The 14,691-nt window shown below is 44.7% G+C and overlaps 1 protein-coding gene across 1 annotated transcript in view; it reads right to left on the minus strand.

Annotated features, from left to right (window-relative positions):
• Positions 1 to 14,691, minus strand: part of LOC139274829 (rho GTPase-activating protein 20-like) — a 165,820-nt gene that overhangs the window by 27,010 nt on the left and 124,119 nt on the right. The window contains exons 10-11 of the mRNA XM_070891528.1: positions 11,858 to 12,036; positions 9,323 to 9,484 (exon numbers count right to left, since the gene is read on the minus strand). Of these exons, the coding sequence (XP_070747629.1) occupies positions 9,323 to 9,484; positions 11,858 to 12,036 (341 nt within the window). The remainder of the gene's footprint in view (positions 1 to 9,322; positions 9,485 to 11,857; positions 12,037 to 14,691) is intronic.

Raw genomic sequence — 14,691 nt, forward strand, 5'->3', positions numbered from 1 at the left:
TCCCGAAATAGTTCAACAGTCCCAGGAATGATCGCAACTCCAATGTGTTGCAGGGCCTGGGTGCTCGTCAAATCACCTCCGTTTTGGATTTGGTGGGCTGAATCCCATCTGCAGCAACCCTCCTGCCCAGAAACTCAACCTCAGGAGCTAAGAACACACATTTAGACTCTTGAGTCGCAGGCCTACCTGGTCCAGTCAGCGTAGCACCTCCTCCAGGTTGTGGAGGTGTTCCTCAGTGTCTCGACCCGTGATGAGGATGTCGTCCTGGAATACGCCAGGAATGGAATTCCATGTTTCGTTGAAAAATCGCGGCTGCTGATCGAATGCCAAATGGGCACCTGTTATAAACGAACAGTCCCTTGTGCGTGGTGATGGTAGTCAGTAGTTTAGATTCGTCGGCCAGTTCCTGGGTCACATAGTCTGAAGTGAGGTCCAACTTGGTGAACAGCTTGCTGCCTGCCAGCGTGGCGAAGAGGTCCTCTGCTCTCGGGAGCGGGTATTGATCTTGTAGGGACACCCAATTGATGGTGGCCTTGTAGTCGCCACAGATCCTGACAGAGCCATCCACTTTTAGAGCAGGAACGATGGGGCTCGCCCAGTCACTGAATTCAACAGGCGAGATGATTCCCTCTCTCAACAGCCGGTCCAATTCGCTCTCGATCTTTTCCCGCATCACATACGGCACCGTTCTGGCTTTGTGGTGCACTGGTCTGGAGTCCGGTGTGATGTGTATCACTACTTTAGTGCCTTTGAAAGTCCCGACGCCAGGTTGGAATAGTGAATCGAATTGTTGTAGGACTTGTGAGCACGAACTTCGCTCCACAGATGACATTGCGTGAACATCCCCCCATTTCCAGTTCATCTCGGCTAACCAGCTCCTTCCCAACAGTGCGGGACCATTGCCCGGGACAATCCAGAGCGGCAGCCGATTCACTACCCCATTGTGTGTGACAGCCAACATTGCACTGCCTAGCACCGGAATGATTTCTTTAGTGTATGTCCGTAATTGTGTATCAATACATGCTAATTTGGGTCTACTGGCTTTAAATGGCCATAGCTTCTCAAATTGCTGAACGCCCATGAGTGACTGGCTGGCCTCAGTGTCCAGCTCCATGCATACAGGGATACTGTTTGATAAAACCCTCATCATCATTGGTGGCGTTTTGGTGTATGAACTGTGAATATTCGCTACATGGACCCGCTGAACCTCGGCGTCCATCGATTTGCCCCAAAAGTCATCCTGCCTCAAAGAACCCTCTTCTGGTCCATCCGCCTCATATATTAGTCTGGTAGCAGACTTCCTGCACATTCGAGCTAAGTGGCCACTGAGATTACAGTTCCTGCAGACAAACTGTTGAAATCTGCAAGATCTAGTTGAGTGTTTTCCCCCACACCTCCAGCATGAGTTAAAGTTTCCATTGTTGGGAACAAAGGGACTATGGCCAGGCACTCTACACTGACTGTCCCGTTGACTGTCCCATTAAGTACCCTATTAGTGGGTGTCAGTGGCCCCATCCCGCATTGTCCACTGTGATGGCGTGAATGTACATTCGGCCTGCCAGTGCCTCTGTTGAAATCCTACTCTGGGGTCTATTGCTGTCTGGGGAGTGTCGGACTGCCCCTGCCTGCCGGCGGGGCTCTGAGTTGCATTGATGATGTCAACTCTCTGATCCATCGCCGCGTTAGAGGCAGAATTGCGCGCGTATATTATTTTCGTCTCTTCCTCTCCCGCCATGAAAGTTTGAGCTTCCAAGGTCAAATCCTTAGTAACAATTAATTTGCGGAAAATTCCTGCATGATTGATGCCCTCAATAAAGAAGTCCCTTAGCATCTCTCCTCTGCAGGCGTCTGTGAACTAACAGAGGCTGGCCAAACGCCAGAGGTCCGCTACGAAGTCCGGTATGCTCTGTCCTTCACGACGTCGGTGGGTGTAGAATCTGTGTCGGGCCATATGTATGCTACTCGCCGGTTTGAGGTGCTCCCCGATCAATTTGCTAAATTCTTCAAAGGTTTTGTCCGCCGGCTTTTCGGGTGCAAGTAAGTCCTTCATGAGCGTGTAAGTCTTTGGTCCGCAGCTGGTCAAAAGATGAGCCTTTCGCTTGTCGGCCGCTGCATCCCCCAGCCATTCTTTCGTAACAAAGCTTTGCTGAAGCCTCTCAACAAAATTGTCCCAGTCTTCCCCAACACAGTACCGTTCCTCTGTGCTACCGGTGGCCATTCTCGTGGGCCATGAATTCCCGTTTCTCGTCGCCAATGTAAAGTCCTTACTCTACACCATGAAACCACACGAGGCACATTCTGGGGACAAGGTCACTCGGTGACCTTAACTCTTTATTCACAGGACTCCAAAGACGATGACCCTGAATGGGACCTCCCTTTTTATACCTGTGTGATCAGGTAAGGAGTGTCTCCCACAAGTTCACCCCTAGAGGTCAAGGTGTGCATCTAGTTTGAGAGTATACAATAATACAGTGGTGTTACATTGTGGTTACATACATGACAAAAGCAAGTAATGATTTAAAATGGCCTGCCAATACTACAGTTCTCACTGCCAAACCAGACAGTCACATATTTGAAACAAGCACTGACAGGCTCACTTCCCCTGTACATGGACGCCTGCCACTAATACTCTCTCATCTCAAAATAGCCTGTCTCTGTACACTGGATTATATCCAGCAAGTGCTGTCTGAAGCAGCTTGTTCCCTCCTGGGGATGGACAAGTAGACAAGTAGCTCACTCAAATCATGTTTTCTCTGGTCAGTCAGAAAGCATTTAAATGTTTGACATGTAGACTTGGTCATGAGATCAGGGTCCTCCCAAATGGAGATGGCTATACATATTGGCAGGTACTCTGCCAAAGTATACAAAGGTGCTGCACTTGGCCTAAGTACTCCTAGGCTAGTGGTGAAAAATCAGGCATGGTACCTGATCCTGACCAGTTCAAAGAAAATCCTACTGGAGAGTGTGCATGGTAGAATCCGACTCAGCTGTGTTGTCCCCACAGCCCAAGAGTCTTCTAACTCTCTGGGTTCATCATCATCATAGGCAGTCCCTCTGAATCGAGGAAGACTTGCTTCCACTCTTAACATGAGTTCTTAAGTGGCTGTACAGTCCAATATGAGAACCACAGTCTCTGTCACAGGTGGGGTAAGATAGTCGTCGAGGGAAGGGGTGGGTGGGACTGGTTTGCCGCATGCTCTTTCCGCTGCCTGCGCTTGATTTCTGCATGCTCTTCGCGACGAGACTCGAGGTGCTCAGCACCCTCCCGGATGTGCTTCCTCCATTTAGGGCGGTCTTTGGCTAGGGATGCCCAGGTGTTGGTGGGGTTGTTTCACTTTATCAGGGAGACTTTCAGGGTGTCCTTGTAATGTTTCCGCTGCCCATCTTTAGCTCGTTTGTCATGAAGGAATTCCAAGTAGAGCGCTTGCTTTGGGAGTCTCGTGTCTGGCATGCGAACTATGTGGCCTGCCCAGCGGAACTGATCAAGTGTGGTCAGTGCTTTGATGCTGGGGATGTTGGCCTGGTCGAAGATGCTAACATTGGTGCGTCTGTCCTCCCAGGGGATTTGTAGGATCTTGCTGAGACATTGTTGGTGGTATTTATCCAGCGACTTGAGGTGTCTACTGTACATGGTCCATGTCTCTGAGCCATACAGGAGGATGGGTATTACTACAGCCCTGTAGACCATGAGCTTGGTGGCAGTTTTGAGGGCTTGGTCTTCAAACACTCTTTTCCTCTTTTGGGTTCATACTTGAGGATTGGTTACTTGATTGAAGTAGTGGAGGGCTGCTGCCTACATAATGGTTTTCCAGAAGGAGTTGGCATGTTCAAGAGAGATCAGGAGAACATTGAAAAATCAAAACAACATCTGAGGCAGTTGTTCATTTTGTGAAAAAATGTAAACCTTTTCCAAACACCAACATGAGTTATTTTTGTTTATGAATAACATTTCAAAGTTCATTTCTTGTTGTAAATAAAGTGAGCAAGACTGCTTCATAGACTACTGTGAGACCATTAAAGTGGATGATATAAGTGGATTCAAGAGACAATTAAATCTGATTCGAGAGAGAGACTGGAGATTTAGGGGTATGTTGAGGAGGCTAGGTGGACCAGATTTATTAAAAAGCTCAAACGGTAGCATCTTTGTCTCTGAGTCAGAAGATTGTAGGTTCAAGTCCACCAAAAACTTGGAGACGTAATTTAGCCGGGCACTTCAGTGAGGGAATGCTGCATTGTTGAGGGTATGGTCTTTCGGTGGAGGTGTTTAACAAAGGCTCTGCCTGCCTGTTTTGGTGGATAGAAAAATCCCATGGCACCATTCAACAAAGAGAAAATAACTGTCCAAGCCAACATTTAGCCCTCAAACAAAAGGTACCTGCCGATTTAACTCATTGCTGTTTATGGGACGTGGCGACGCACTAATTAGTTGTTACATTTGCTTACAAGACCACAGTGAGCGCACTTCCAAAGTAATTGTCTGAGAAGTGCTTTGGGACATCCTGAACATGAAAGATCTTCTAGAGTGAAATGGCCTTTCCCTCTTTGTAAAAATTCTTGTGTTCTTTTTTAACTTTTTCCATTTAAAAGTCTGAATCACAGTTTGCAGTTATACATGTTGCAGACTTAGGGAAACCATTTAGAAGAAAAACAAAAATTATTTTCTGAATCACTTTGACCAACACAAAACTTTCCCAGATTTTCTTTTTGCCTCTATTGAAATTTTCCACAGCTAATTATAATCTTTGTCAGAAATCAGAAAATTGTATCAATTATATTTACAAATGTTTTAATTTTTGATGTATTTAAAATTATTTTACCTCCATGTAATGAATCACACTGGGATTATTCATTTTCTAACAGACATGCCTTTACAAGCAGCCTGTGCTGATAGAACGTGCTTGTAATGGTCCTGTGCCAAGGAATGCAAACTAGTCTCAATGAACAGTTGCTCTATTCCTAAATTAAAATATCTTTCTTGACATCTATACTGTTTAACTGTAAACATAATTATAATCTGGGATTTGAATTTTATTCTGTTTTCTCTAAATTAATTGAACAGATTGATAAATGTTCTTCATTTAGTGAATAAAATGGGAAGTCTAAAAATTATTCATATTTATGTTTTTTTTTAATTGCTAGTTTTAATTGGCTAGTCACCTTCATGGGTTTTTCCTTCAGCTGGTGATAGAAGAGGAGAGATGAATCGTTCAAGCAATGGATTTACTGGTTAATGCATGCAGGATGATTTAATAAGAAGTATACATTCAATTGGCGAGACAAGCAATGGGAGTCAACCTCGACTCACTGGAAATATTACACGATCATTGCCGCTTGTGGCCAATCATTCAACCCAAATGCTCATATGGCAACTGGCAAAATTCAGAATTTCTGGAGCACTTGTGACCCCTACTCCTGGCTCAACTGGAGTGTCTGGGGTTAGGATGAGGTCACGTTGGGGTCAGCTAATTTAAATATTTCCAGTAGGCACCGCACCAGTGTGGCCTCAACTTGTGTGCCCACTGGTAATGGGGAAGGAATAGGTGGCACTATCAAGCCACGTATGGGGCAAACGACACAACCGGCTAAAAAGAATTTTAAAATCTGACAACTGACCCTTTATAAGAGGGCTGATTCACCCAATGCTGCTGGCAGTTTTCTGTGGTGTTTCAGACACAGGCCTCTATCAACCAAAATATTGGCACCTTTCTGGTGACTAGATCATTAAGGGCTCAGGGGGCAGAAGCCACTACAATTCCGGTGGGGCTCCATCCTACTGGCCCTGCCTTCTGATGTCATGCCTGCCTCTGTTACCTGCAGAAACGTCCTTTTTAGTCTTTTCTAGCAAGTCACCCAGTGCTTTCAGGTACTGCCCAATTTCCCACCTCTAACAGGCCTTTTCTGCCCCTTTTATCTGGGCACTTTGCAACAGAACCTGAGGAAATTTGGGACTCCATTGTTTAGACTCAGATATGATGAGTGGTCCCTTTTGGTGAGGTCATCATCATAGGCAGTCCCTCAGAATCGAGGAAGACTTGCTTCCACTCTTAAAATGAGTCCTTAGGTGGCTGAACAGTCCAATACGAGAGCCATAGTCCCTGTCACAGGTGGGACAGATAGTCGTTGAGGGTAAGGGAGGGTGGGACAGATTTGCCGCATGCTCTTTCCGCTACCTGCGCTTGATTTTTGCGTGCTCTCGACGTTGAGACTCGAGGTGCTCAGCGCCCTCCCGGATGTACTTCCTCCACTTAGGGCGGTCTTTGGCCAGGGATGCCCAGGTATCGATGGGGATGTTGCATTTTTCCAGGGAGGCTTTGAGGGTGTTCCTGTAACGTTTCCTCTGCCCACCTTTGGCTCATTTGCCGTGAAGGAGTTCTGAGTACAGCGCTTGCTTTGGGAGTCTCGTGTCTGGCATGCGGACGATGTGGCCTGCCCAGCGAAGCTGATCAAGAGTGGTCAGTGCTTCAATGCTGGGGATGTTGGCCTGGTCGAGGACGCTAATGTTGGTGCGTCTGTCCTCCCAGGGGATTTGTAGGATCTTGCGGAGACATCATTGGTGGTATTTCTGCAGTGACTTGAGGTGTCTACTGTACAGGGTCTATGTCTCTGAGCCATACCTGAGGGCGGGTATTACTACAGCCCTGTAGGCCATGAGTTTGGTGGCAGATTTGAGGGCCTGGTCTTTGAACACTCTTTTCCCCAGGCGGCTGAAGGCTGCACTAGCGTACTGGAGGCGGTGCTGAATCTCATCATCAATGTCTGCTCTTGTTGATAAGAGGCTCCGGAGATATGGGAAATGGTGCACGTTGTGCAGGACCACACCGTGGAACTTGATGACTGGGGGACAGTGCTGTGTGGTGAGGACAGGCTGATGGAGGACCTTTGTCTTACGGAGGTTTAGCTTAAGGCCCATGCTTTCATACGCCTCAGTAAATACGTCGACTATGTCCTGGAGTTCAGCCTCTTATTGTGCACAGACGCAGGCGTCGTCCGCGTACTGTAGCTCGACAACAGAGGTTGGGGTAGTCTTGGACCTGGCCTGGAGACAGCGAAGGTTGCACAGGTTCCCACTGGTTCTGTAGTTTAGACTCATTTATGATGAGTGGTCCCTTTTGGTGAGGTACTAGGTGTTGGCACCACCTATGAAACATGCCGCAGTCTGAGTTGTCAATTGCAGCAGAGTTGGAGAGAAAGGTGCGAAAAATATAGTTGTGAAGTTACTTTGAATATTCATTGCTGATATTTTTCCATTTTTCTAAAATTCGTACTGAATTTCAAATTACAGAAGGCCATACAACTGAAATGTCATTAAAAGTTATGATTGTAGTGTAAAGAGAATCATGGGTTAATGCTGTGTGCAGTTTTTTCCAGGTTTGTGTCAGTGAATTAGAAATGGATGGGAATCTCCTTTATACACACGTTAGCTCCTTGCTCCTTCGTGTCGTCTTTCACTCACTAAGCACGAAAGCTGCTCACTCACAGCGGGATATGTTTACTGTGACATTTCAATCCAGCATTCCCAAAGAGATGAGATACGTGAAAAGTGAAATAACCAGAAAACATCAACTGGAATCTACTAAATCAGCACAACACACTCTTTGAAGACACTCATGAATAAATTTAGATAAGTCTTGGAAGTTAATTTATTTAAACCTCATTTGCATAGTGGTAAGTAAAGGACCATTTTCCTCAATGGAGGACTCCCCTCCGCCGTGATTAACATGGCTCTCGACCATGTCTGTTCTATTTCCCGCACCTCTGCTCTCACCCTTTCCCTCCCTCTCAGAACCATGACAGGGTTCCCCTTGTCCTCACCTTTCATCCCACCAGCCTCCAAGTTCAACGGATCATCCTCCACCATTTCTGCCATCTCCAGCGTGATCATACCACCAATCACATCTTCCGCTCCCCTCCCCTCTCAGCATTCCGAAGGGATCGCTCCCTCCACGACACCCTGGTCCATTCCGCAGTCACCCCCAGCATCCCCTCCCCTTCCCACAGGTCCTTTCTGTGCAAGCGCAGGAGATGCAACACCTGCCCTTTTACCTCCTCCCTTCCCATTATCCAAGGCCCCAAATACTCCTTCCAGGTGAAACAGCGACTTATTTGTACTTCTTTCAATTTAGTATACTATATTCGCTGCTCACGATGTGGTCTTCTCTACATTGGGGAGACCAAGTGTAGATTGGGTGACTGCTTTGCGGAGCACCTCCATTCAGTCTGCAAGTGTGACCCTGAGCTTCCAGTCACCTGTCACTTTAATTCTCCACTGCATTCCCACTCTGATCTCCCTGTTCTTGGTCTCCTACATTGTTCCAACGAAGCTCAATGCAAGCTCGAGGAACAGCACCCCATCTTTTGTGTAGGCACTTTACAGCCTTCAGGACTCAACATCGAGTTCAAAAATGTCAGAACGTAATCGCTGCCAATCTTTGGCTCCCCACCGCCCCTCCACCCCCCACCCACCCCCCTCAGAGCCTGTTTCTTTCTTTATATTTCTCTCCTTGTCTCTAATGGCAGCTGGTCACTATCCCGCCATTCACACCCTATCTTGACTAATGTTTTTCTAACTCCTGACATTACCATTTGAATTTGGGCCATCATCCTTTTTGTCTCTCTAATCTCTCTTGTCTTCCAACCTATCACAGACCTTCCCGTTTGTTCTTTCGTCCCCTCCCCTTTTCAGTGCTTGTTAAGAACCTGTTCATTTCGAACACTCTCCAATTCCGATGAAGGATCATCGATCTGAAACGTTAACTCTGCTTCTTCTCCACAGATGCTGCCTGACCTGCTGAGATTTTCAGTATTTTCTGTTTTTATTCCAGATTCCAGCAGGCAAAGTATTTTGCTTTTGTACCATTTTATGTTCAGTAAGTTTATTTATATATCTTAAGGACAGTAGGGCCTTTACATATAATGATTGGCTATCTTCCTTTTACTCTGGATATGTACACTGGTCTGATTTTAATAGATAAACTAATTTGATCCCTTGTCTCTGCGGAGTTAGCTGATCTCAGCCAAAGTGATAGTAGGGTGGCTACAATTGGCCTCAGCAACTTGCTCACTGATGTTCTCTTCCTTCTAGTGGGGAATCACCTGGCCTTAGCCTGCTGACCTCCATTGAAACCACATCCAAGACTGGGAGTTCAGTATACAGGGAATCACTTGTGTGCCCCCCATGTCCTACAACTGGTGTACCAACCCACCATGCTCCAGGCTACCTCATTCTTAATACATGATGACATTCCAACTGTGTAATGAAATTTTCAGTCTGGAAATGGAAATAAAATGTAATTTGGATACTGAGTGCACACTCTTAACGTACTTTGAACACAGCAGCAGTCACAAACACAGATTCACCGGCTAAGTGCACTTCAGCTCCAGAATTCAGCTTCTCCTTCAGTTCTTTGCAGGCTTTAGCATTAGCAGAACGTCTGAAAATGCCCCTGGTGAATGGGCCTTCATGAAACAGAAAGGAAAGCATGTCCTAAAATATAGAGAAAAAAGGGAAAAAATCGTGAGTGTGTTATGAAAGCCACTTAACGGCAGCTTGTAAACTTGCCTTCTGCTTTAACTCTCTGAGACAACAGAGCTAATAACTGTACTTCCCAGTGATAACACAGAGAAAGTGATCTTTCCCACATAAAATGAAACCTAACAGCAGATGTATCTATTCCGTGACTTAAATTTATGGGCAGCAGTGCGTAGAACCGTATGACACCCAGCTCTCCCTCTCCACCACCTCTCTCAACTGACTATGTGCTGTCAGACTGCTTACCTAATTTCCTGCAGCTGAAAATTGGGGAAACCGAAGTCATTAACTTCATCCCCCCCCACAAACTCCATTCCTCTGCCACTGATTCCATTCCCCTCCCTGAACACTTTCTCAGGGGGAATCAGATTATTCGCAATCTTGGAATCTTGTTCGCCCCTGAGCTGAGCTTCCGACTGTATATGTTATCTTCATCACAAAGATCATTTACTTCTACCTCAGTAACGGTGCCTGCCTCTGCCCCTATATCAGCTCCCTTGCGCAGAAATCCTTATCCATGTGTTTGTCACCTCCAGGCTCAACTACTCCAATGCTCCCCAGCTGGCCTCCTATCCTTTATCTTCCATAAATTCCAGCTTGTCTAGACTTTCTTCGTACATATTTTGTCCTGTTCACCAATCACATGTCCTCAGTAATCTACGATGCCTCAATTTTAAATTCCTTGTCCTTGTCTCAAAATTAATGGCCTCACCCCACTGTAACTCTGAAACCTCATCCAGCAGATAACAGCTACCCTTGCCATCCCCCTGAACATTGTGTTCCTCTGACTCCAGGCTCTTGTGAATGCCCTACTCCCTTCATTCCATCATTGGCACCAGAACATTCAGCTGTCTGGGTCCCACTCACTGGAACTCACTCCCTAAACCGTTCCACCTGTCTTTAAATCCTCCTCATATCTTTGACCAAGTTTTTGGTCACTCTTCCTCATCTCTCCTTCCCTGGCGCAGTGTTTGTTTTCCATCTGTCTATCTGTGAACAGCCTTGGGGATATTCTTTACATTAAAGGTGTTCTATAAATGCAAGTTGTTGTTGTTATTGGTTTGTGGAATACATTTCAACCCTTGGGGTCTTCCATCCTGCTGTATAAAATAAATAAGCATGCTATTAGACACATCTCAATCACTTCCTGTACCTACCATTTGCATGTATTTGTGAATAGAATAGGTTCTAAATGTTGCTTTACTTCACCAAAGCAATGGTTCATCAAACGGACTCACTGAGTACACATTAGTGTTTAGAACTTAGTGGTAGGTTGATAAATAGTGTTCCTCTTTAATTACTAGTGTGCAGAAAATACTGAGTGAGGATGCTCACAGATTTTTTTAATTCAATCTAATTGAATCATTCAGGATTCAATGATTTTACTGTTTACAACACTAAGAATAACATACAGGATCCTGATTTAACGTACAGGAGCCTTCGATCATATTGTATTTATTTTAAATGATTTACCGCTGGTGTTAAAATATTACCAGTCAGACAATCTAGCCTGAAGAGTCCATGGTGCTGCCATCAACACTGACAGCAGCTAACTCAGCACTGACTGAGCATCACACCTAGGACCTTCCCGGAGGTCAATATTTATCCCTCAACCATCACCTAAAAACAAATTATCTGGTCATTATCTCATCGCTCTTTGTGGGACCGTGCTGTGCGTAGATTGGCTGCTGCGTTTCCCTACAGTACAATGGTGGCTACACTTCAAAAGTATTTCATTGGCTGTAAATCGCTTGGGACATCTGAGGTTGTGAAAAATGCTATATAAATGTAAGTTCTTTCTTTATTTCCTTCTTCTTATCTCTCAATGACTCAGTTCCATACAAAATACTGCATTTACAATCAGGGCGACATCCTGGAAATTCAAGATCCCTCTGCTTGCTTAGAAAAGCTTTCTGAATTGACCTGCCATTACTTTCCAGCCAAGATCTGCGAAGAAAATGATGTCACCAAAGACTAATTGTTCCACTTCCAAGTCAGCTCCTTCCCCTCCCCATGACAGACCTCTTATCCAGGCAATTATTTTGATAAAGTTTGCATTCTATAAATATAAAACATGATTGAATTTCTTTTCATGCATTCTAAATGAAGAAAGAATTCACCCAACTTATACATTATTTGAATGTTGTTATCACATTGTTACTACATTATAAATCTTTCACTTGTTCATCACTATAGATAATGATCAGTAAATCCTTTAAAATGATTCCCCTCTCAGCACGTATATTGTCTCGGTGACATTCTTCAATACTCAGTGGTTATAAATAAGTTACTCTCTCTCCCCGTTCTCTAACCATTTTGTCAACTTACCATAATTGGCTTTGGGAAATTGTCATCCTCACAAATGGCTGACAGTGAAAGACCAAAGAGTCTGCCTGGTGTTATGGAGGTTGGAGACAGAGGCATGTTGTCTAACTGAGTACCGGAAGCACGCCAGAAAGCCCAGTTCATAATTGACCTTTTCCTTTTGTATTGCTTTTGACTTGGATCTGCAGAAAGAAGAAAAAACAGCAAGAGGTAAGAGAGGCTTCCTGAAAATATCATCTGCAAACCACATTCTGGTGTTTGCTTTTCAAAGTTGCTATGGTTACATAAAAATTGCATGAGTGTTAATATCTCAATGACTAAGTGTTATGATTTAGTAGATTTGCTATAAAGAATTGCTTTGTTTTCATTTATGCTTCAAAGAATTAAATGACAAATTCTACAAATAACAAACACAGTTATTAAGTGTTATGGTTACCTTAATGCTATTAATTGAGTTTATTACCTTTGAAAGAGGTTTTTGATGAGAGGGTCTATTGAAATAGCACAGCTATCTTTATTAATTTAGAACAATTACACATCCTTTATCTAGAATTGTGATCTTCTGAGGGTAATTCATGTATTATATTACAAACCTAATATGCTATTTGTGTCATTTGGGCATGCAAATATTACAAATCAAACATAAAAGCTTATATTGTATTCATCTGCAACCAACAACCCTGCCTTTAGAATCTTCTTAAGTGTGTCTCTTTGAAATGCTAACAGTAATTATTCACAAAGTTTTTTCGACATGCCAGTTATACAATATATTTTGCATCAATGCTATGCATTGCCCCAAAGAAAGTGATGTAGTATAGCTAGGGTATGAACTCACTGAACCAGTGGTGTGCCATGTCTTACCAAGTGGTTTAAGACTGTTTCAAGGAAGTAATCGCACATTGCTTCGGCTTCACATCAGCTGCAGTGTGACTGCAACTGGAACAATATTCCCAGGCAGTTGTTGGGCTGCCTGAGAACCTTTTAAAAATTAAAAGCTGGAAGATAATTGACATTTCTATCTGCTAACATTCTAGTTAAATCAACATTTGGATCAAGCTTGTATATAGGCACAGAGCTATCCTTTCACTGACTAAGCCAGTACTAGTATGATACCTGTAGTATAATTTCCTCGCTAATACGGGCTTTGACTGTGGATGGCATTTTCCTGCAGCTCCGTATCACTTTCACTTCATTGAGAGCTGGAACTGTCAGAAGAGTTCCATTCTCACAGAGCTGTCAACACTGGGAAATGCGGAGAGTGACCTTTATGCTCGGCACATATGATTGTAACCCCATTTAATCACATGGGGTTAATTTATTTTTGACAGACACCTGTTATGTTCAGAATAACTATACAAGACTGTATACTATAAGCTCAAACTGTTGTGACCTTGCTCTCATTACTGTAACTCCAGAGTGAGGAAGTAGCATGGGAGACTGCCTTTATTACCTGCTTGCCCGGGGTGTGCAGGTGACCCTTGGGTCTCCAACAGGTGCACCCCCTGGTGGCAAGTCTTAAACACTAGTAAAGTTTACATACATAACATCACTCCCCCCCCAAAGTCTTAGGTAAAAGTTATTTATAAGTTGAGGCGATCCGGGGCTCTACATTCCCGGGTTGATCGCCTGAGTTGAAGTCCTGGCATGGGTGAGTTGGTCGGATCATTGTTACACTGCGGTGCGGCTGGTCTGATTGGACTGTCGGACATGGTGGGTTCATCCTTGTGATTGAAACATAGAAATTAGGTGCAGGAGTAGGCCATTCTAACTCCCTTTTGAATATATCTAATGAACTGGCCTCAACAACTTTCTGTGGTAGAGAATTCCATAGGTTCACAATTTTCTGAGTGAAGACGTTTCTCCTCATCTCGGTCCTAAATGGCTTAACTCTTATCCTTAGACTGTGATCCCTGGTTCTGGATTTCCCCAACATCGGAAACATTCTTCCTGCATCTAACCTGACCAATCCCGTCAGAATTTTATATATTTCTATGAGATCCCCTCTCATTCTTCTAAATTCCAGTGAATATAAGCCTAGTCGATCCAGTCTTTCTTCATATGTCAGTCCTGCCATCCCAGGAATCAGTCTGGTGAACCTTCGCTGCACTCCGTCAATAGCAAGAATGGCCTTCCTCAGATTAGGAGACCAAAACTGTACACAATATTCCAGGTGTGGCAGCGAGGTCGATTGCTGGTTGGGTATGGTGGTGGATCAATGAAGGTAACGTCCTCTTCAAATTGTTCTTGGTTGTCAGTAAATCGCAGTTTGGTCTGATCCAAATGCTTTCTGCACGTTTGTCCATTCAAAAGTTTGACAACAAACACTCTATTCCCCTCCTTGGCTAACACAGTGCCAGCAACCCATTTGGGACCATGACGTAATTAAGAACAAACACGGGGTCATTAACCTCAATGCCACGCGATACAGCCGCGCAATCGTGGTACACGTTATGCCGGTGACACCGGGTTTCTACATGATCATTGAGATCCGGGTGGACTAAGGGCAGCCTAGTTTTGAGCGCTCTCTTCATTAACAATTCTGCAGGGGAAACACCAGTAAGTGAGTGGGGTCGCGCCCGGTAGCTGAGCAGAACCCGAGATAACCGGGTCTGCAGGGAACAGTCCATCACGCCTTTCAAGCTCTGCTTCATAGTTTGGACTGCCCGTTCCACTTGACCATTGGATGCGAGCTTAAACGGGGCAGACCTGACAAGTTTGCTGCCATTGCGGTCATGAACGCATTGAATTCCGAACTGGTGAACCATGGTCCATTGTCACTAACAAGGACGTCAGGCAAACCATGGGTGACGAACATGGCTCGGAGGCTTTCAATGGTG

The sequence above is a fragment of the Pristiophorus japonicus genome, chromosome 10 (genome assembly GCF_044704955.1).
Source record: "Pristiophorus japonicus isolate sPriJap1 chromosome 10, sPriJap1.hap1, whole genome shotgun sequence".
NCBI classification, from domain to species: domain Eukaryota; kingdom Metazoa; phylum Chordata; class Chondrichthyes; family Pristiophoridae; genus Pristiophorus; species Pristiophorus japonicus.